This window comes from Chelmon rostratus, chromosome 7 (genome assembly GCF_017976325.1).
Source record: "Chelmon rostratus isolate fCheRos1 chromosome 7, fCheRos1.pri, whole genome shotgun sequence".
Classification (NCBI taxonomy): Eukaryota; Metazoa; Chordata; class Actinopteri; order Chaetodontiformes; family Chaetodontidae; genus Chelmon; species Chelmon rostratus.
Genome location: NC_055664.1, coordinates 3219373 through 3241248, shown reverse-complemented (window position 1 = coordinate 3241248; position 21876 = coordinate 3219373). Strand labels below are relative to the sequence as shown.

The 21876-nt window shown below is 41.7% G+C and overlaps 1 protein-coding gene across 1 annotated transcript in view; it reads right to left on the bottom strand.

Annotated features, from left to right (window-relative positions):
• Nucleotides 1-21876, bottom strand: part of ulk2 (unc-51 like autophagy activating kinase 2) — a 35150-nt gene that overhangs the window by 6304 nt on the left and 6970 nt on the right. Inside the window, exons 4-15 of the mRNA XM_041940233.1 lie at nucleotides 13223-13255; nucleotides 11031-11067; nucleotides 8600-8773; nucleotides 7821-7894; nucleotides 7583-7684; nucleotides 7431-7489; nucleotides 6478-6560; nucleotides 6281-6331; nucleotides 6090-6178; nucleotides 5420-5588; nucleotides 3888-3945; nucleotides 160-309 (exon numbers count right to left, since the gene is read on the bottom strand). Of these exons, the coding sequence (XP_041796167.1) occupies nucleotides 160-309; nucleotides 3888-3945; nucleotides 5420-5588; nucleotides 6090-6178; nucleotides 6281-6331; nucleotides 6478-6560; nucleotides 7431-7489; nucleotides 7583-7684; nucleotides 7821-7894; nucleotides 8600-8773; nucleotides 11031-11067; nucleotides 13223-13255 (1079 nt within the window). The remainder of the gene's footprint in view (nucleotides 1-159; nucleotides 310-3887; nucleotides 3946-5419; nucleotides 5589-6089; nucleotides 6179-6280; nucleotides 6332-6477; nucleotides 6561-7430; nucleotides 7490-7582; nucleotides 7685-7820; nucleotides 7895-8599; nucleotides 8774-11030; nucleotides 11068-13222; nucleotides 13256-21876) is intronic.

The window sequence follows — 21876 nt, the reverse complement described above, 5'->3', positions numbered from 1 at the left end:
ATGGTGAGTCAAACCTTAGTCACAGGCTAACATCAACAAACAGGTACTCGTTCCAGGTGTTTCATTACTAATAAAAGATAGATATTACAAAAGGTTAAGTCAGGACCGTCCAGCAAAGGCACTTTCTTCACCGTCACACCCAGCAGAGGTGGCTCTTACCTAGGGGAGCTGTACAGCGTGGTCGTCGGGCTGCTGGAGAGGTTCTGTTTGATGCGCTGGTAGTTTCGGATCTGGGTGGGAACAGGGATGGGGGTGGTCTCAGCTCGAGGGGACACCATGGGGAGCTGTCCCGATGTGGGCTGCGGCTGCCTGGCGGGGAAGATCGGGGAGACGAGGGCGGTTAGCCAGTCTGCTAGAGGCTGCTGCTGCTGCTTCAATCTGTACAGGACACCTTTATGGGTGTCAACACCCATAATAATCTCCAAAATACTACCACTCTTGTTATGAGTAGAACATGCAGGGACTTTGTTTCTAGAGCCCTGAGTTCTTTCTTTACTTCGGTGTGGAGGCAGGTCGAGGAACTTAAGTTTAGCTTGGCTGATCATTAGGGCAGAGTCAGTGGGTGAAGAAAAGGGGGCCAGGCTTCCATGTAAACACAAAGGCAGCACCAATCAGCTTAAAGCTCGTTCTGCTGGGGGCAGGGCTAGAGGCAGGGCCGGCCAATGGCACGTGCCAGGCATGTCCTCAGTGTTCAGCAGACACAGGAGGGGAAGTGCAACGAGATACAGCTCATTTGCATTCTTTTGTTGTTCCAGAGGAGACAAAATGTTCTCAAACATAAAGTCATGACTGAATCGTGCACAGAGGGCCTTTGTTTACATATGGAATGTGGAGAAAAAGCACAGTGGAGGAAATGGGCCGTTAGAGAGCGCACCAGTTGGAAACCAGTATTATGTAATGATGTGACGTCTGGGAGGGTCTACAAGGGAGAGAGGAGGACACGTGAGGCAAAGACTAGTCCAGACAAAGAACCAGAGAGCAGTTGCTTTGTTGGATTTCAGCAATTCTGAGATATAAACCTGACCACGTGCTATCCTTCTCCACAGACTTAACACCGATCGAGAAGAGATTTGATACAGTAATCCATGATGGAGGCTTCCTCCACGTTGCTAAAAGCTTTATTGATTCCAGCTAAGGCTTAATATGGAGAGGCATGTTGTGTGCCATTGTCCCCTTGTTAAAAAGAAATGGAATTTGTAGGTCAGTGAACAGCTGCTTTTTAAAGAGTGGAAAGAGGAGACACACTGAATCTGAAAGTCACTTGCCTCTCCACTGACCTGGTTATACCAAGCAGCTTAGGAGAGGGGGATGGGATCAAACAACAGCAGCCTTTTCTTTTTTATTATTTGTCACTTCTGTTTCTCCTCATTCATCTCCCCCATTTACTTACATTGCCTTTCTCATCTTTTGTTTTGTTACAATGATCATCTCCCTCCAGTCCACACTCTGTTCCTCTCCCTCCCTCTATCTCCTTCCTTGACTCCAATCAATTTAGGGCACACAGGGTGCAAAGGATATACAAGGCTGTGATTTAGGAGCTCTTTAAGAGTGTGGCTGGTGCTCCTAAACAGCACGGGACAACTCCTGTAATGAAGAAAAAAATGGTTCCTCCTGTGTCAATGGCTAAATAATTTGTGAAAGCAGGAAAGAGTTATTGCTATGGAGAAAACCATTAAAAGGACAGCAGAGGGAGGGAGTAAATCTGGGAGCATGAACGGCTAGAGAAGGATGAGACAGAACACCAGCAAAGACAGCGTGAGAGTCACAGAAAGGGGAACAAAGAGGGTGGAGAACCGTTTTGCTTGAGGCTGTGTACACATGCAAACAGGAAAGCAGGGAGATAGAAGAAGTGTAAAGCAGTATCTGGCTGCACGTTATTAATTAGGGGGAGGGGAGAAAGAACAAAAACAGAGTGATGGGCACCAGCATTTCTGCAACTTTACACACAAGCTAGCAAGACTTCTGAAAATATACAGTGCAGGACAACGATTGGTGGACATGAAGTCCAGCTGCACAGTAGGTTTGACTGTTGTTGAGATGATAAGATAAGATAAGACAAAACTTTATTAATCCCACGCTGGGGAAATTAAATTGTTACAGACAGCAAAGAATGAGAGAGAGACATAGAAAGATCAAAAAGGATACAGAATAAAAAATAAAAATCAACTATGATATAACTATAACCATATGGACATTATATACAAGAGTAGAAGAATATTGCTGCCATGAAAAATACTTTTGCCATTCAAAGATACGGCAGCATTTAATGCACAAATCCGACATCATTCAATACTGATCCTATTGTCAACAAATCCCATTAAGAGACCCCACCAAGAGCGAATGTGTCCCATGATAAAACTATTATGTCTGTATCCAAAGCCTAAAAGCCTAATATATCTTATTCCTCCAGGCCATAAATGATCAAAAACACATCAATGAGCCACTGCTGCACTGGGTGAACTGGGTCTTCATTATCATGAACGTGCACATTGTAGTTTATTTTGACTCAGTCCCAATAGTTCCAAACTATCCCCAATGTCCTCCTGTTAGAGTAACATTTCTTCCTGTTTTGAGTAAGACAAACAATACAGTGGTCAGCTGTTTTAGGAAATTACTGAGCCTTTAAAAAAATGAAACTATTTGTCTCATATTTAACATATATGCATCTTCAGTGGGAACCAATGGGCTTGGAGCTCAAAGATACAGAGAAGGGAAGGCACAATGTATTGAGAGTTGAACTAAAACATTGTTGGTTTTAGTCTTTTTATAAGACTTGTTAGCAATAAGAAAAATATGAAATGATAGCAGCCTTATCCTCACCCCAACAAAGGGAAGAGGAAGAACATGTACAAAGTGGTAACAGACACTCAATCTGAAACCGAATTTAAGACCAATTTACAGAAAATAAGAAACAAAGCTTCCCTGATCAAATATAGTTAGTGAAAGTTCATAAACTATAAATCGGTAGAACAAGTAACAGCTGGGAAATAACTGCTGGACATGAGGTCCACACGTGTATTAAGCATGGTGAGCAGTAGCGGTGATGTTTTGAACCTGAAGAGAAAGACGCCAGTAAAAGCTGCCATGTTTTAACAATATGATTGCAGTACATGTGAGGATGTTTTGATCTTTTAATACACAGCTTAGGCACAGTAACCATTGCAGGCGAGTTTTGGCGAGTGTGCAGATCTATTCTTATCCCGCAGCCCTCGGTGGGTCAGGTGCTTTATTTAGCACAACACCACCTTGTTGTTTGGCTCAACTTGTGTTTCATAACTCACTAATCATGCAGATTTGAAGGAGTGCAGAAGAATTCACTTATGACAAACTGACGGTGAGTTAGTGACATCTGGTGTAAAGCTGAGAGGAGGTTGTTTTGCTGGTGGTCAGAGAGCCAAAAACAGTGAAACGCAGTAACAAAGGAAGCCTCGCTGACATGAAAGCGCATGAAGAATAGATGACATGACCTTACACACAAACACGTGAACTCAAGGCTGTGTGTGAAATGAAATGTGACTCACAGCATCATGTCACACTCCCATTGCACAGTCAGTCTATTTTTTTCTCTGACTCTTGTCAACATCCAGTTCATACTCCATGAACTGTGCCTGATAAATTAGCAACGCAAATATGATAGGGCACATACAGATACAGATGATACGGCTGTTTTTATAACTCCTGAATTTTTTTTTCTTTTATCTGTTTGCATTGAAGTGCTGCTAAACTACCATAACAATTATTAGGTGGGTTAAAACTCATTTCTGAGGTTCTATGGAGGCTTTTAGCTTCTCATGATCATGTTAAGTCTGTTCCCAAGACTCATCTCAAAAGATGAAAAATAAAGAAAATCTGGCATTAAAATCTTTGGTCAATAGCATCGTACTCACCCTCCACACATGAGGAACTCGCTGGATGGCCGGCGGCCCACTCCCATTGGCTGGTCATCTGAGGAGGTAGACAAAAGGAAAGAAAAGTGATGAAATGATGAAGGTGCAACAGGCTTTAGTGATGTAAAGGTCAGCAGTAATTAGGTGAGTAAGTGCCACTCAAAATGGCAGCTGACACTCCCAACGCTCTGCACTCTGTTCATTGTTTGAGTGGAGGATTAACAGATGGATGTGTGTGTGTGTGTGTGTGTGCGGTGCATCAGGTGCGGAGCACGGTGGGTTCAGTTTACCAGTCAAGAGGGTCAAGTGTGCGTGCCTACTGTTTGTGGACTGATGTATACAATTACAGCGTGAAATGGTTAGCAGCTGTCTAATTCATTGGCTGTGGATTTGGTGACATGTGCCATGTGTGAGTGTGTGAGCATGTGTGCTGTAGTTATGACTGTCAGATTGTAAATGTGACTTTGCCACATGTGTACTGCAGTCATGGTTTGTCTAGTAACGAGCGCTAAACGTGTGGGATTGTACAGAACAGATGTCAGCGTGTTTATTTTGGTGTCCACGTGTAATTCATATTGTCTGTACAAAGAAGTGTGTGAAAAAGCAGAATGTATGCATTGGCTCAAGGTTATTTATATATTACAATATGAGGATTTATTGAACTATTAATCCTTCCTGTTTCTGTTATCTCTCTATGTTTACTCTGACTAACTAATAAGCATTGCCAATACCCCTGCATCATAGAATTGAAGAGATAAATTCAGTCACATTTAGCCATACATTATCTCTGCAAGGTAAAAGATATTTTCTACAAACCAAGCCTCTAAGGCTTTATGGAGCAGTGTCTTCTTGATGAAAAGAAAAAAAGCTCCCTCTGAAAAGGATAACTGCTTAAGTTGTTCATATATTGGATTAAACAGCTGCTTCCAGACAGTCTGACAATCAGGATATAAACTGTCTGTCTGAATGTACAGTGTGTAATATGCTAAAGTCCCGTTTAGAACTGGGCAATAAAAACAATATAAACGCTGACTGTGATAGTGTTGCATTACTTGGCAAAGGGCTAACAACCAGTCAAATCACAGAAAGGCACAGCAGTGTTAGTTAAGTTAGGCAAACACACCACATGCTATTGTTTTGCTATAAAAGTTGATATAGTTAAATGGGAGGCACGGGCGTTCCCTCAATTACTCATAACTTATGTAATGATGAGATAAAGATGACTGAAAACAAATTATGTATGATTTTTTTCTGTGTTTGCAGCTCATGCAATTCTTCATCATTTTTAAGGGGTTGAATGTACTACTAGGAATTTTAAGGTCAAAGGACTTAAATTGAACAGATTCATATTGTGATCATTTTCTGCCATGTTGCCCAGCATTACAGGTTATAATTCTGCATTCTCCATAAGGGAGCGATGGCAGGTGTACTATTAAGAAGCCAAAACACCCACCCTTTCACCAAAACCAGGTGCGTTACATCTGAGTAAATTTAGGGGTATTTGTATGTATAGTATGTGTGTTGGCACTTACAGCTGTCAGTGGAGATGTGAGGCACCAGGACAAAGTCGTCAGTATCACAGGACGAGTTCTTACTGCTGGTGCTTCCTGCAGACTCTTTGGACAGCTGCAGGAAGTTGGGCGGACCGAGCGGAGGGGATGACAGACCATCTTCTGCTAGCGTCTGCATGTCCGGGAGAGACTGTGTGTTCACAGACAGAGAGAAGGAAGAGGAGAAAAAAGAGGATTAAGTTGTAGTGTGCCTCCTGAATGATGCAATTAAGGCTTCCAGGCAGGGCCGTGCTGACTGTCAAACAAATGTAATCACATTGCTTCAGAGAACACTGACATCCTGGGAAATTGACTTGCCCTGCATTCCCACTGCTGCTGTGAGATGGGATGTGCCACTGTGCAAAGAGACTGTTATAACTAGCAGTGGACTTATTAGTGTCAGCAGCACAAGAACTAGCAGTATTTACACAGGTAAAAGGGGTAAAACGGGTGGTGGTGGTAGTTCCGCTTATAAAATAAAAATATACATTTTTATGAAGGGTCTGTTTATTTTCCCCATCTGGACACAATGTTTTAGTTAAGCACTGGAAGAATCAGGCACAACAGGTAGGCATAGTTGCTAATTTATTCCATTTACAGTGCCTGTGTAATCCCCTCTGAATGAGGGTTTATAAAGTAATATCAAACTCACAGGAGGGGAGTTGTAGCGGATGCATGGGGAGCTGCCACAGGAGCTGTCCGTCACTGCATTGGAGGTGCTGGGGACCGGCACTGGACATGCTGAGGGGAATAAATACACAATTGATCATGTTTTCAGGTTGGATGATGTCAAAGTGCAGCACAGTCAGTTCTTTTGCTCGGGAATGCGACCATTGTGCTTACATTTTTTAATGGTGGATGACGGCTCCAGGAAAGGGTGGCTGAAAAACGTGTCTGCAGAGTGAGGGGTGAGAACAGAACAGATTAGAGAAGGTTTTAATAAACATCAAGAGATCAAAGTATGTAAAACCAAACCTGAACAATACACTTATTACTCACATACATACATTTAATACCATTACTATTATGTCACCACTCACCAAAGTCCATCCTGTCTTTCTGATTTCTCTGCAGCAGCCCAAGCAAAAGATCGCTGAGTTGTGGGGAAGTCTCCCTCGGGATGCTGGATAACAAGAACAGCGAAACATTAATACCTTGTTTCTTATAGGGTGCCTATAGGCTATGAAAAACAGCAATCTCACTAGTTCATCGCATGTCACACTGTGTAAGATGGAAATGAAGAGATGCAATCTTGGTTGCAATCTGCGTCAGACTGTAAGACATCAGTGTTGATGAATGCCTGGTAAACTGTTGTGCTTCACGTCTACAGCCATGCTAATGGCTGTGAGGCTGTACTGCACTTAATGCCAACCTTATGCCAACATGCAGATATTTAGCAGGTACAAAGTTTGCCCTGTTCCCCAAGTTAGTTGAGCAGTTGCTAATGAGCAGTGGACAGACATACAGCAGAGGCTGATGGGAATGTCATTGGTTTTGCAGGTATTTTGGGCATAAACCAAAGTATTAGCCAGATAAGGGTGCTAGGTGAGTCACCAAAGTGACTGCAGCTCATGCTGAGGGAACATGACTGGTTGCGCCAAATATGACAATTCAACTGAAAGTTGAGATATTTCACTGAAAAACAAAAATGTCTCTTGGAACTATAAGAGGAGACAGAGCATCACCAAAGTCAGCAGATAGAGTTTCTGGGAGACATGAATATCTGGACAACATATTGTGTCAATCCATACAGTAGCTGTTGAGATATCTCAGTCTGGTGGTGGTTTGAATGACCTACATAGCCATCTGTAGAGCCATGCTACTGCCATGACTAAAAACAACAGATGCAAGCAGAGGCATGTCATCAACTGGTATCATCCTTCTGCACCGACTCAAAGATTTAATCACAATTGTCACCTTTCATCTGGGTCAGCCCAAATCACACACTGTAAAAAGAGCCTAAAAACAAAAGACAAGAGGTTTTACGGCTTACATAGGTTGTAGATTCTTGTTCTTCTCATAGAACATCCTCAGGTCTTGGGGACTATTGGCCTGAAAATAGAAACATAGATTAGATAGATATTAGATGTAAACACACATGTCTACATACACATTTGTTATCACTTTGATGTGCACAGTATTAACCTGGAATGGTGGCTTGCCGACCAGACATTGGTAGATGACTGTCCCTATGCTCCACAGGTCAGCCTTGGCATCGTAGTTCTGCGACATGATGACCTCTGGGGCCTGAAGGAGGAAAGGTGGTTTCAGAGCAGAGAGAGTTATACAACATACTGCTGAGAAAGCTGAAAGGTTGCTTTAAAATTACCGACCTAAGCTGAAATTCTAGACACACACAAAACATATCCAGTAAAACACTGACCATGTACATAGGTGACCCACATAGTGTGGCTGCCATCATGTTGCTCTGGAGGTACCGTGCAAAGCCAAAGTCAGCTGCAGGACAGTAGCATGAAACAAACCAGTCAGTACACGTTATTATTACTAATAACACAAACCACTATTGTTGGACTCTAGACAGCAGCAACAGTAACACATGCAGAAAACAGTCTTGTATTCAAAGCAGAAAAACGGCATCAGTGTTGTCAGAAGCGCATTAATTACAAAACTCAAGTGTGGACAGCATAGTAGCTATTTCTTTTAAAGTCAAGGTTATTTACACAGAGAATGGCAAATCAAAAGATGCCCCATGCCCAGAGCACTTTTGTCCATCATCCTGCCTCTGACCAAGAGTAATTCACTGCAAGTCCTATTACTTTGCTTCTGAACTCAAACGTAGCACCAAATAAACAAAGCATGGCGTTTAAGAAGCTGCTTTTTCAATTTCAAATATACTGTAACTAGAAATCTGGATTCAATAGATGTTTTTTTATGTCAGTCCTCTGACAGAGCTGTGGGAAATACACTACATATGAGTTGCTACAAGCCACTAGATAAATAATCATACTGATATTAAATCTAGAATGTACAAATGTACAGGGTATGATAATCAGGCCATAAAAATGATGTGCAGGCATTAGATAAGCAGAAAAGTTTCAGGAAACCTGTAGCACTTTGAAGAAGTAACCATCCACTGGCTGTAAATTCCTTTCAACATAAATAAGAGGCCGGTAAAAAAAAATTTGTACGTAATGCTGTCACCTATTTTGATGCGGATGCCACTGATGTTGGACTTCTTGCGACCCACATACGACAGCAGGATGTTCTGGGGTTTCAGGTCACGGTGGATGATTCCTTTGCTGTTGAGGATGCGCATGGCCGCAGCAATTTGCTGCAGGAAAACTCTCAGTGTGTCTTCTCTCAGCGTCCCCTTAGCTAAAGAAGAGATCAGAAAATAAATTAACAAAGGTTTGACAATCAAAACGTTGCCATTTGTCAGTGTACATCAGCTGATGCTGAAGCTTTTCTCAGGAATGAAGGAACTGCCGTCTGAAAGGTATTCAGTGGAGTTTTGAACCTTTAGTAGTCCTAACTGTTTTGTATTGCGGGCCCCTGATTTGTTTGTCTCATGCCTCACAGTGTCATTCGCATGTAAAAACCAGCCAATGGTTTCATCCTATTCTGTGGATTGACAGGTTGCAGTCAATGTGCCAACAAAAGCAAAGAAGAAGAATGCCTGCTTGTCGACATGGGTGCAAACAATGTAAGCTTTGAAGAAGAATCAGCTTTGCAAATGTTTTCTGAGGAGGGAAAAACTTGTCAAGTTAAAAATGTAAAGTTTTTATTTATAAAGAAACTCCACAGAACACCTTTAAGGAAATCAGCTCATTAAGATGCACCTTCCTGCTTCTCTTTCTTGTTTTCCTGGATTACAGTCTTAAGGCTGGCCTATTGATCTCAATCAAGCGCTTTCAGCTGCCTAATGAAGCACATTAATAACTAGTTTTACTTGGTCTGCACTCACGTGACGTAGACTCAAGAATTAAATACAATGCAAAAACATACATTGACTCATTAACATTATCTTGCGCTGCAGCTGCTCTTACAGCCACAGAAAGTGCTTTTCAGCCTCTCCTGATTATAGCTAATAGTTAGCATGTTAGCAATAATCCTGCGGTAAACAGTGTAAATTGAGGAAGTGAGGGTCCTTTTCCCTGGTGGTATTTAATAAGTCTAATCCGATGCGAGACTAAGAGGATTCCTTTCTCCCTCTCATTCTCTTTCTCCTCTCTTTATCGAGCCATTGTGATTACAGTGTAGGCATAGATCAAACCAGCAGGCTTATCAACATTAATCTAGGATTTTGGGGGGTTAGTTGCTCTCTGCCCACCACAGCAGACCAATTTCTGACATGGAAAAGTTGTGTAAGTCGTAGAATCATTCACTCGTCACATCCACTTATATAAGATGATTGCTACCTACGCAGTGTTCACAGCCTTGAAGTGAACACAGCCCTCCACACTCAAAATGACTAATGAGATCAAGATGGGCAGCCAGTTGGGACAGAACAGGGCAACACGCTGAACTCTAAACCACTGTGACCCCACAGGTTTGCTTTCACAAACACTCCTGGGCCACCCTGTCACGACAGGGCTGACCATGACCCATTCTGTAAACTGCAAATGTGGACATGTTGGGCAGGTACATGCAAAAGTACAGTGATAAGGGAGCTGTTCCAGTCACACAATCAGTGGTTTTATGGAACAGAGGTGTAAACACCTGTGGTTATCACCAGATGTATTGGCAAACCTGCCACTCATTTGGAGAGATTTCAGATTCCAGAAGCTGGCCTGATTTGAAGTCTCTGAAACTATTCACAGCAACTATAACAACATATTTTGAGTGCTCAGTGAGTTTTTGACCCACTCAACATCTGTATCAAATGTTGCAGGATCACCATTCTGAAAATGAAATGCTGTGATAGGAGATGAAGCTGAAGCTGCAGCTTTTCAGTCTCCAGGAGATTGTTCAGTTTAGTATGTGCATTGACATTGTATAAGATACCTATGTGGAATAGCTCCTGCACATCAACAATAAAGATTTGACAAGAGAAAAAAGGGCCACTGACTAGATATATTGTAGAGCTTTCATCCAAACCACAATTGTATGTATACATCTGGATTGTTTTATGTTCTTCATTATTAGTTGGGGGTTCTGATCCATGTAAAACTGAACTTTCAAAGTCTATTATGCATCATTTTTCCTCAAGCTGACTTCTTGCTCTACAGCTACAAATGCTAATCACAACGGCTTAAACACTGTGCTGACTGGCTCTGAACTACAGAACGAGGCCTTTGTACAAAGCTGAAGTGTTCCCACACACACACACATCACTTGCATAGAAAAAATGAAGACACACAAACATTCACTCATAGACGCACGTGTGCGCACACACACACACACGCCACATGACCACATGATACAGTCTTGCATTATTCTACAAACCATCCATCATACATCGATAATAAATGGACAATCACATGCACATATTCCCACATCCACACTCATAACAGTTGCAGTCACATGTCTTTTCCTCTCCTGCGGTATTAGCAACTGTTTTCCTCTTTTTATGAACTATCTCTGCGTGTACGTGTGTGTGTGTGTTTGTCAGACAGTTTAGCGTGATACTTACCTTGCAGATAGTCGGCAAGATCACCTCCATTACAGTACTGTGTGTGGGGAGACAAATGATCACTATCAGCAGTAGTCAAATGCAGTTTCAACAATGCCAAGCTATGAAGCACATTGTTGTCTTATGTATGCATGTTTGAGTGTGCCCATGTAAACATGCACAAGTGTTTATTCAAATCCCCCCCAGATAAACAAAGGGTCATCAGTGAGTCTGCTGAATGACTGTAGCTTGATCTGGGCTCACAAACTCTGCAAGACTGCAGTTTGTTCTCAAGAGGAACAACAAGAGAAAACAGATGAGGCTGGTGCGGTAGGTGAAAGAAAGTAAGTTGCTGATTGGTTGCTGAAGTACAGACAAACACTGAATAAAGTTAAAGCCCACTTCCACTGCATAGGGAAACCCAGCTTGCTTCACTATGGTCTTCAGCTACTGAGGTGAACCTTACACACACATGGGTCTATCATGAGCTTCAGTGCTCTTTGGTATACACTCTCCCAGTCTCTGAACCCAACTGGAGGGATGAACAGCATTCTACCAAAACACGCTGTGAGCTCATTTGGTGTTTTCATGATGGTGGCGGAGGGTGCTGTCTAATACTCTCTTTTCAATCACCCATTGGTATTCGATCTGGCTGAAATATGGTGACTACAACAGTTTATTTACATCATTTTCAAACTCATCAAACCATTCATTGAGCCCTTGCTTCCTGTACTGAACAATCAGCATTCTTTATGTTTCGAGACTCATTTATTCAGGTTTCGCCTTGATTTAATTTGCCACTCATCTATTTATTTGTAACCTTTCTGCTAGCGACAGACACATTTACAGAAGCTGTGAAAGTGCAATGTGACACAACATAACACTTGGAAAGTGTTGCTAGACACCACTAGGAGCAAGACACCTAAACATTCAATTACTCCAGCTTCTACTTAAACAAGAAGCTAGAAGCCACAAAACATGACATTCCTCCCTTCGTCAATCACACAAGCAAAAAATAAATAAACCACTTTTGCTTGCTTGTGAAGCTGAATCTAATTCTGGCTTTTGGCTGGCTTCACCTTTATATGAAGAAATCAGTTAAGGTTTAGCAAAGGATCACACTTTAACGGACATTGTCAAACCACATGGAGATGTAGCCACTAGTTTATCATCAATTTACATGCAAGCTAACCGAGCCCAAATCAAACTATGCTTTCTACTGTATGCTGACTAAATAGTCCTAGACACATTTTCCTTTCCTTTAAAATTGCAAGAAATTAATTGTGGTTTTTACCCTCCAGACTGGGTGTTCAAAGGGCACTCATCTCTTCAATATACTTTCATCTGATACTTCCACCAATGTTTGAGTAAGACAATCTTTTTCCTGCTAAGCAAAACATGAGGCATCAGCATTGATTTAGTCAGACTGAAATTCACACTTCAAAGTGCAGCAAGGGCAGCACCCTCACAACGTTCCTTAAACCATTCCATGGCTGAAAACTGAAAATATGACCTTGCCACGAAAAGCCATTCCTCTGAAACAAGTTGTCTTCAACCTGTGGAAGCTCTGAAAACATAATGTAATGTAGATACCCTCGAATTAATGTAACCTGGACGTATGTCACTTGATCCAAACAAACAAAATTCCAAAGGATTATTAGAGGAGTATACTGTAGAGCCGTCTAAACATAGACCAAAACAACATTTTAAGCAAAGGCTTTCGGGGAACACGATTCCTAGAAAACAGAGGGGTGTATTTTCAGCCAGCAACTTGCTTGTCTGTCTGGTTTGTTTTCAACCCTGCAGCCAGCAGAGTGTTGCGAAATGAGTGGAGAAAGTTGGGGAGGATGCCGAGGGTGAGGTTGTCAGCAAGCTAAGAGAGAGCACCCTTAGACACAATATGAATGAAAACAGGAGGAAAAAGACAAGAGAGGAGATTGACAGAGAGGGGGAATGACAGCAGTGAAGCCTGCCAAAAGGGGAAGGACACATGCTGACAGCCAGTGATGGGGGTAAACCAATTAATGAAAGTACTTCTCTGTAGTACATTCATAATGATTTATCACTTACAGAATGTACTTTTAATAAATTACAGTGTCGTTAAGTGAGTAACCATAGAAAACAAAATTTTCCCAGCACGAGTGGCAACACATGAGAAGAGGATACAAGTTCTGACTCATGAAATATCCAGACAGTCACGTTTGGGTACTCACCTCCATGACCAGGAAAACAAAGTTGGGTGTTTCCTGGAAGAGATGAGACACAGAATCAGTTACAGAAGCCATTTATCCTGAAGCAGCTGTCAGCTCAACCGCAGAGCCAAAAGAAAACAGCCCTGGAAAAAAGTAGCACCACCGTTTGCTATTTTTCTTTGAACGTGTATTTTTGTGACATGAAAATACTACTTAAAGCATATCACACCAGTAATAGTTACATATATATTGCACAGCCCCAAGTCACAGAAAAATGACCCTCAGTCATCATAAAGCATTGTATAGACATCAATAGACCGAGCTCAAATCAAGATGTAAACATGCGTGTAGCATTCAAGTAAATATACTTGAGGCAAAGACTGTTACTATGTTTAGGAAATTACATTTTCCAAGAAATGGAAAGGCCTGTATGAAACTGGTGGTTAATTGTTGAGCATTTAATGTTGAAGGGACAGTTCCAAAGGAAGTGTTTAAATGCATGACCATTACCAGCACATTAGCTTTGCAGGAAAAGTTCTTTAACACGCTAGGCTTGTTGTGACACATCTCTTTTTAGACGAGTTAGAAAGTCCAAGTACATAGAACTGCAAGAAATCCCATAACCATTATGACAGCAGTGGCACCCTGTGCTTGTTAACTGCATAAATAAAAGTGTGCACAAGTCATAGCAGTCCTTAAGTTTACATTTGACCAATCAGCAACATTCAATGTTGTCAACCCTGCCCCAATAGTTCCTGGATTATTGGAAAGTGCTACACTATGTGTAGGGACTTTCTGTGGGCCAGAAACTAAGGCAGATAAAACAAAATCAAGTGGTCAAAGCCAGACAAGGTGCTGACTGACATTAAACTGAATATTGTTGGGGTTTGGGCTGAGAAATGAGAAGATTCCCCCTTGGACTCTGGGTTTATTTTCCACAATTTTGCAATCTTTCATTATAGATTCTTATATAAAATGAATTGAAATTAATAACAGAAATGAGATCAACATCAACTTCAGCACCTATTAGCATTTCTAGCTAGCAGAACATAAAACAAAAAAAGCAATCCAGTATATTTCACAGCCTTCAAATCATTCCACATATAAACCAGTACTAGGTGACTGTGGTTTGTTCACTAGCTACATGCAGGTCACCTGACCTGTGACCCCATGCTAATGAGCTTGTTTGGTTGGTTGGTAAAGTAGCTCAGTCTTTTCCAGTCCGACACAGTGTTTTCTCCAACTGGGGCAGGTGGTGGTGGGGGATGGGCCACCAGTATCCATTCTGACTGTATGTGTGTGAGAAAATGTGTGTGTATTGAGGGGGGGGGGGTGCTAGGGGGATTACATAAGGACGTATTCTGCTGCTCAAGAGGAAGGGGGATGGGGGTAAAATATGAGTCGGGGCAGGCAGAGTCATCATCACAAAACACACACACAGACGTAGATGCTAGGGATGACTAGCCATCGTCACTGCACAACGTTCTTACACAATCACAAACTCGAGAGTCCAATACTCAACGTCAGAGCAAACAACAAATAGCAGAGTGAGTACTTCTGAGAAAACCTGCTGCCTGGAGAAACATTTTGTTTTACTGAGTGTGTGTTTTTGCACTTTCACATGTTGTCTCTGGCAGCTGCAGTTGCCTCACTTTGGTTTGTTTCCTAATTGCTAAGAAGTGAGATGAATTTCAAGAGGCAGGTGGTGACAGCAGCACATAGGGCAGCCTTTGTTTGTGAGGACTTAGAGGAAGTAGCAGCTCACAGTTATGAATGTGACAGCCGCTCGAACTGTTTGCAAGAACAAATGTTTTCTAGAAGGTACTGTTCACACATTGGCTGCATCTGAAATAAAAATCACAGGGCTTCAAGCATTGATGACTGGGCTCCGAAACGTCCCGTTGCGACACAAAATATTTCCAACCAACTATGATATAAATAGCCCCTCTGTCATCATAACCTTGTCACACTGTTCAGAAGCTGTTTCACAAGAAACCCAATCTGCAGGCTGGATGGGAGGATGGAAGGATTTTATTATCCTCAGATATGAAAACTGACAGCCCAACACACAAGCACTAAAGTAAGTGGCACAAACACAAAAATACTCCGGACTGCAACGCGTCAGCGTGAGCCAAATCAGCACTGTGTCTGGTTAGTCCTTCAGTTATTGCGTCACACTCCAACTCCAGGAGTACAAGGTTATGTAACAATATGGGGGATGGGATATGGCCAAACTGGAGAGGGTGGAGGTGGGGAGGGGAGTTTATGAGAGCGTGTGTGTGTGTGTGTGTGTGTGTGTGTGTGTGTGTGTGTGTGTGTGTGTCATGGGGAGGGGGGAGGTTAAGCATTTGTGGAGATCTGGCGTGCTTTTGTCACGCAAGCGACAAGCGTAATCCAGGGTATTCTGAGTAAACTGGTGTCATTTGGGAGTAAAGTCTGTGCTTGACATAACAGCACACAATGACAGATGACTGTCAGCAACAGCAGCAGGAAAACACTAATTATATGATGAGGACAAAAGGTCGGGATGGCTTGTTGGGTAATGTGGGGAGGCTGTTTATTATTTTGCAGGTGTACAATTTGTTATTACAGATATGCTGTGCATGGCCACATACAGTAAACACACTGTGCTGATTCAGCCATGCATGGAAACGAACAGGACATCCCACAAAAGTGCACTTGCCTGCCAGAAGTCAGGCCATGTAATGAGACACAGCAGTACTGCATTGTCACATGAATCATGTGAGCGTGTTTGCATATACTTTTATGTGTTGATCAAACGTGTTATACATGCCAGATGATGTGTGGTGTGTGTGTGTCAGGGCCTCAGCGAGCAGCAACAGTTTTTACCTCTGAGCTTCTGTCCCAGTCAGTTAAATGCCTGGAAAGCAAAGTTCTGTAAAGGAATGTAGGGAGGGGGGGGGGTCATATCGCAGGTTTTCTAAGAAAACTCACTGAGCTCCAAAAATGCCCCCTGAAAGTATCCAAGATCATGTACTGCCCCTTTCTTCTTCTCAGAGCCCTTCACGTCAATCCTCAATACCTTGTGTAATTAGGACACACACATACGCACACTCACGTGGCTGGGGCCCCTGTCCAGACTAGAACACAATGTTCCTCAGGAGCGACATCAGCTCTTGCAAAGACTGGCTGACAAACCAAAACACCTCATAAACAAAACTCCACCCCCATCTTCCTGTTTACATTGACACAAACTTCTATCTCCAACAATTTCTTTATGCTTCAGATGTGTCACAGAACCAATACGTTGTTAAACTGGTCACTATTATACCCGTTCAACTGATGAAGTCCCTAGTGCAAACTGGGAAAACTGGTTTTAGTTTTGGTGCTGTACAGACTTGGAACATTTTACAACACACACTAAAACTTAACATAATTGTACCTGTAAGTCATTTTACAACCATGATTACACACTACTCCACTCTTTAATGTAACTCTTAATTGTGTTCTATTGTTGCTTGCTTGTTTTCTATTTGTGTGTGTATCTATTGTTTTAGCTGTACTCTCGACATCATTGGAAATGAGGGCATGATTGTGATTCCTTGAGATTTAAATAGAGGCTGAATGAATGAATGAATGAAGGTTGTCACCTACAACACGCCACCTCATTTAAAAATTCAAATGTTCACTTGGTAATTTCACACTTTAATTTTGATGCACGTGAATGTTTATTCTTCACCTTGAAAATAGTAGTTTGACAAAATAACCTCATCTACTCTAAATTCCCTTACAAGCTTTTTCTGGTGCTTTCAACTGCATCTCACAGTCTTCCTCAGTGGATGGATTTTACTCAGGCGGAGACTATTCTTATTTGCTGAGGACAACCATGAGGCTTGGTTGAAAGATCTGGAAAAAGCTAATAAGATGACAGAGTGGCCGGGTATTCTCCACACCAACTGAGCAAACTAGATCCATTCGGTCTTATGGAGATACAAAGCAAAATAAGACAAACACTTAAAATAAATTAACTTCATGTGTGATGGGGTTCTCATAATGATTTAAAGAAACATTTTGCAGCATTTGGCAGTTGGGGAGAATTTTAAATTCTGTCCACGTTGGATGAATGCGTGGTTAATGATTCTTATGTTATCTCACAAAATCCAAACAACAAAGCTGTAGTGTGCAGCATGACTGAGACAGAGGAGAGACACAGGGCACCTTATAATTAGACCTGCCTACCTCACACTGCTGCAGCTTGCTTAACATTTACAGCTCCATGAAGGAGGACAGGGAACTGCTCAGCCGTGTGCTTAAGACTGTCATTAAAAGCAGCAAACGAGCAGAGCTCCTCTCAACTACTGCGGAAAGATCTATCTATCCCAGCTGCACATAGCGCCACATCCAGCCCTGCAGTCTTTGGTGAATGCACCACCATTCAGAGAGGCAGGCAGGTAGTTGGCACTTCTTTACCCACTCACACACAAGCAGCCTGAGGTTTACTGCATTCACAAGAGTCCATGCAAGTGTACATGTATGAAGCAACATGTAAGACATCTTAAAACTAACATAACTTACTAATTCAATGACATTTGCCAAATCAGTGTGCCTTACATTTTCCATCTAACTCTAATGACTCATGTCAAGTCTTTGATCCTATATACACTGAAAATCTGCAGGGCAGACAAGTCCTGAGAAAGAACCATGATTGTTTTCTTTTGTGCATTCAGCAAAGAACACACAAAGTGCTGAGGTAGGACAGTGGGGTGTTAACATATTATGTCACAATGTGATGTTGAGTGAACGAACACCACGGCATTGTTAAACTAAATCAAACATACAAAAGAACATAAGCAGTTCTACTCAGTGTTTATTCAGTGTTCAAACCAATACAATGGAGTCTAGTCTATATGGTGCTGGTATACACAGTAGCAAGAGCGGTGCGAGTAGAAACATAGCCAGCTATGGTGCAAGTTTGGGTTTAGACGCAAGTCACGATTATAATTTAGGAGTGGATTTAAGGTTAAATAATACAATAAACTAGGGCTGAAAAACTGCTCCATTTTCAAAGCTAACTGCTGTGCCCTGGAACAGATGCCGATAAAACCAACACTGAAGCACAGCACCTAAATAAACAGATATCTTTGTTATATTTTCAGAAAGGATTTGTAGATCGTATTTTATATGATTTTCTTTATTGTAATAATCCTTCTGTTAAAATTCAGTGCTTGTTTGGGTTGAACTTCTCCTCCCCCTGCATACTGCCATCTGTCAAATGCTTGCTGGCATCATGCTACAACTGATACTACCGCCACGCTGGCAGCTCTGTCAGTCTGTGTGAGCCCAGTGTTGCATTCAGGCAAATGCTAATACCAGCATGCTAACATGCTCACAATGACAATGCTAATGTGCAAATGCTTAGATGCTGCATGCTAATGACTGGCACGTTCACCACCATGTTTACAGTTTTGAGTGCTAGAATGCTTACATTTGCTAATTAGCACAAAGCATAGCTGAGGCTGATGGGAATGTCATTCATTTTACAGGCATCTGGTCAAAAGGCAAGGCAAGGTACAGAATCGAAATTTTGACCTGATCATGGCACAAGGTGAAAAGTCAGTTATTACATTGCATCGTGTGGTGAACAGAATTATCTGCAATCAATGAAATAGCTCATTCAGAACCACAGAAGTAAACTTCATGGTGGATCTAGAGGAAAGGTCAGGAGGACAGAGCGGTCAGTCGGATTCATCCTCTGGGACAATGAATGTCTGTACAAAATTTTAAGACAATCCACCCAACAAGTTGTTAGGACATTTCAGTCTGGGCCAAAGTGGTGGAATGACCTACCAACAGATGCCCACCCCTGTTTGGAGTTAGCCTTAAAATGAGACTCACTGCACAGTCCTAGAATTAGCTTGAACTCTATTTCCTTGGCCTTGACTTGACAGCTGTGTGTGTCAGTACCTGTAACCCTGAACTACAGCTGAACCACTGCATCGGCGGCATCTCGCTTATCAAAAGGTCAAATACTCTCACCATCGTTATCCTCTATAAGGCTCCTGCTGACGCAAAGACTTGCCCTTTCCCAGCAGCCATCGACTGTCAGAAGGCCTATGATTAACTATGCGTACTGTATACTACAGACAGGACAGAGGGTTGGGTCTACAGGTCGTTATTATCAGACTTTAAATAGGTAACCCACATCCTATTGGCAAGGGAAGAACATTGGCAGACTTTAGGTACATCTGGGTCAAAATTTCAGTATTTCAGTTGGTTTGCGGATGTCAGGTGCTCTACTCTGTAAATTTAAACTCTTTCACAGATGTCGACTGTATCAATTGTTCAAATGAGATTTCATGCCTGTCCAAACATTGGAAATGCTTTAATCGACAGCATTTTAAAAGTGCCTACAAAAGACAAGTCTAAAAAAGACAGTAATAAGACAGTTGCACAAAACAACTCTTGTTACATTTCCTGTTATGTTGGGTGAACCCAGTCATATAGCACGTGGCTCTAGCAACAACAGCTGATGAGGCTGGGAAGAGGGCAGCTGGGGATGCAAGACGTGATGATAAATGCCAACATGGGAAACCAAGAAAATGGAAAAGGTGAGTCGAATATACAAAATCAACAAGGATTGGAAAGAATAAAAAGAAGGAAAGAAAGCTGCCAGTCGGTCTTGGTTACCAAAGGACTGCAACACACCAGGCTCGACAAAATTTACCAAATTTCCCAAAATGCAAATGATCCATTTTGGCAGGGTGTCATAAATTATTAGCACACCCAATAAAATCACCTTCCAGTACCACCTTCAAACATTTTAAGTAAGACTTGAACCAGCTATGTCCTGTCTGCCACCCTCTCTACAGAAATACACAGGCTGTCTCTTATGTGAATCACTCACAAGCTTAACTTGTGTGACTGCTTAAGAAATAATTACAAACCAACATGTTCTCTAAGGTTATGATTTTCTTTCTCTATTTCAATAGGACTCATTCAAGGAACAAAATAAGACACTGGATGTGTCTTTAAGTCTCGTCACTGGTGGAAGCGATCTATTCACTGCATCCTGCCTGCTGAGTTACGACTGGGCTCCTCAGCCATCTGCCTCTGGAAGAGGTTATTACATCAGCAGAGCTGATGGGGGGCTGAGGAGATGGGTGGAGGAGTAGAAAGGTGGATGGACTGAGAGAGGCTTACACAAACACAGGAAGTACCATTACAATGTGGGAAGCGCTTCATCATCACTTCAACTGTTTGTGCCTCACTCCCCATTTCTCCTTTTGGAAGTACACTCAAATGTAAGAGATTTTTCTCACCAATTCAGGGCATTACAACAAACAAGTAATTCCGACGTTTTTCTGACTTTTCAGACAGAAAATATGAGCAGAACATCAGTTTGAAGAGGGAACACTTTCAGATTTTTCAAAACTCAACAAAACCATAGCCTTTGTGATTGTGTTTACACAGTGAGAAACATGATTAAAGATTTAGTGTAAATATAATTATTCTCTGTTGATTGCTGCCATTCAGACTGTCCCTGTTCTCTACAAATTTTATCTAAAAATCTGCAAACACAAACATCTGCTTTAGCTGTGTGGCTGCAAACCACTGCAACAAGCCAGTCACAGCCTCTCACAACACCCACCATCAGCCAGGAACAGGCAACCAATCTGTGTGTGGAGCAACAAATTTATACTGCAACAGCAAAAACAACAGGACCAGTGATAAATGCCAGAGACAGTCAGCTTTCAAAAATACAATCTAATATTTTGCCTCCAACAATGAATATTTTCATAACACTTTTTTTTTAATCCACCGGGGCCTGAAGACAGATGTGCCAGAAATATGTGACATGGGACGAGATGCCAAGCTCCAGCCCAGAGGACAATTAACACATGAACATGGGCCTTAGATGGGATCATCCAGAGTACTGTAAATCTGACAGTCTACTGACTAAGTACTCAAGTATGATACTTTTTTGATACCACATGTTTAAAACAATTCATCTGTTAATTGTACATTTGACAGTATCAAAAGGACTGAAGCTATAAAAAACTGCTCTACAACATAAAGATTGTGAAGGCCTACGAGGTGGGAAAACACTGTAACAATAATGCTTATTACTATCAATATTGTTACAAATGTGTTGGTATGTGTTCAGTGACTTTGCTGTACCAGCACTGTGTGCAGGTTGTAATAAAAAAATCCTATCCTAACCTTGTGTATTATACTAGCATTGTATTGAAGTTTAAAATTCTGGTATCATAACAACATTTGTACTGACAGTATGTCCTTTCAGATTCAGTACAATGCACTCTTTGCCTTTACAAATACTTGTATTTGAAAAGTACAAATACTTTGTACATTGTACAGGCTTCAGTTTGGCCAAAAGCATTCAAAGTAGTTTGTTTGGGTGACGTAGTGTCATAAAATCTATTCTCAGATATGCAAGAAATTGCAGTTTCACATCAAGCGTTCTGCATTCTCAATGTGCATAAGAGCCACGGAAAGGCCGTTTTGAACAACTTCAAAGTTCATCTGTATATAGAAAACCAGACAAATTTACTGTCGTTCACATTTAGTTAAAGAAAAACCATTACTATGAGACTTAAAATGACTTATTGTTCTAATCACTACATTCAAAGGTGGAATTACATTTAGTAGCGGATGCTATGTAGTAATCACCTCATGGTAATAATGACAAACTGCTG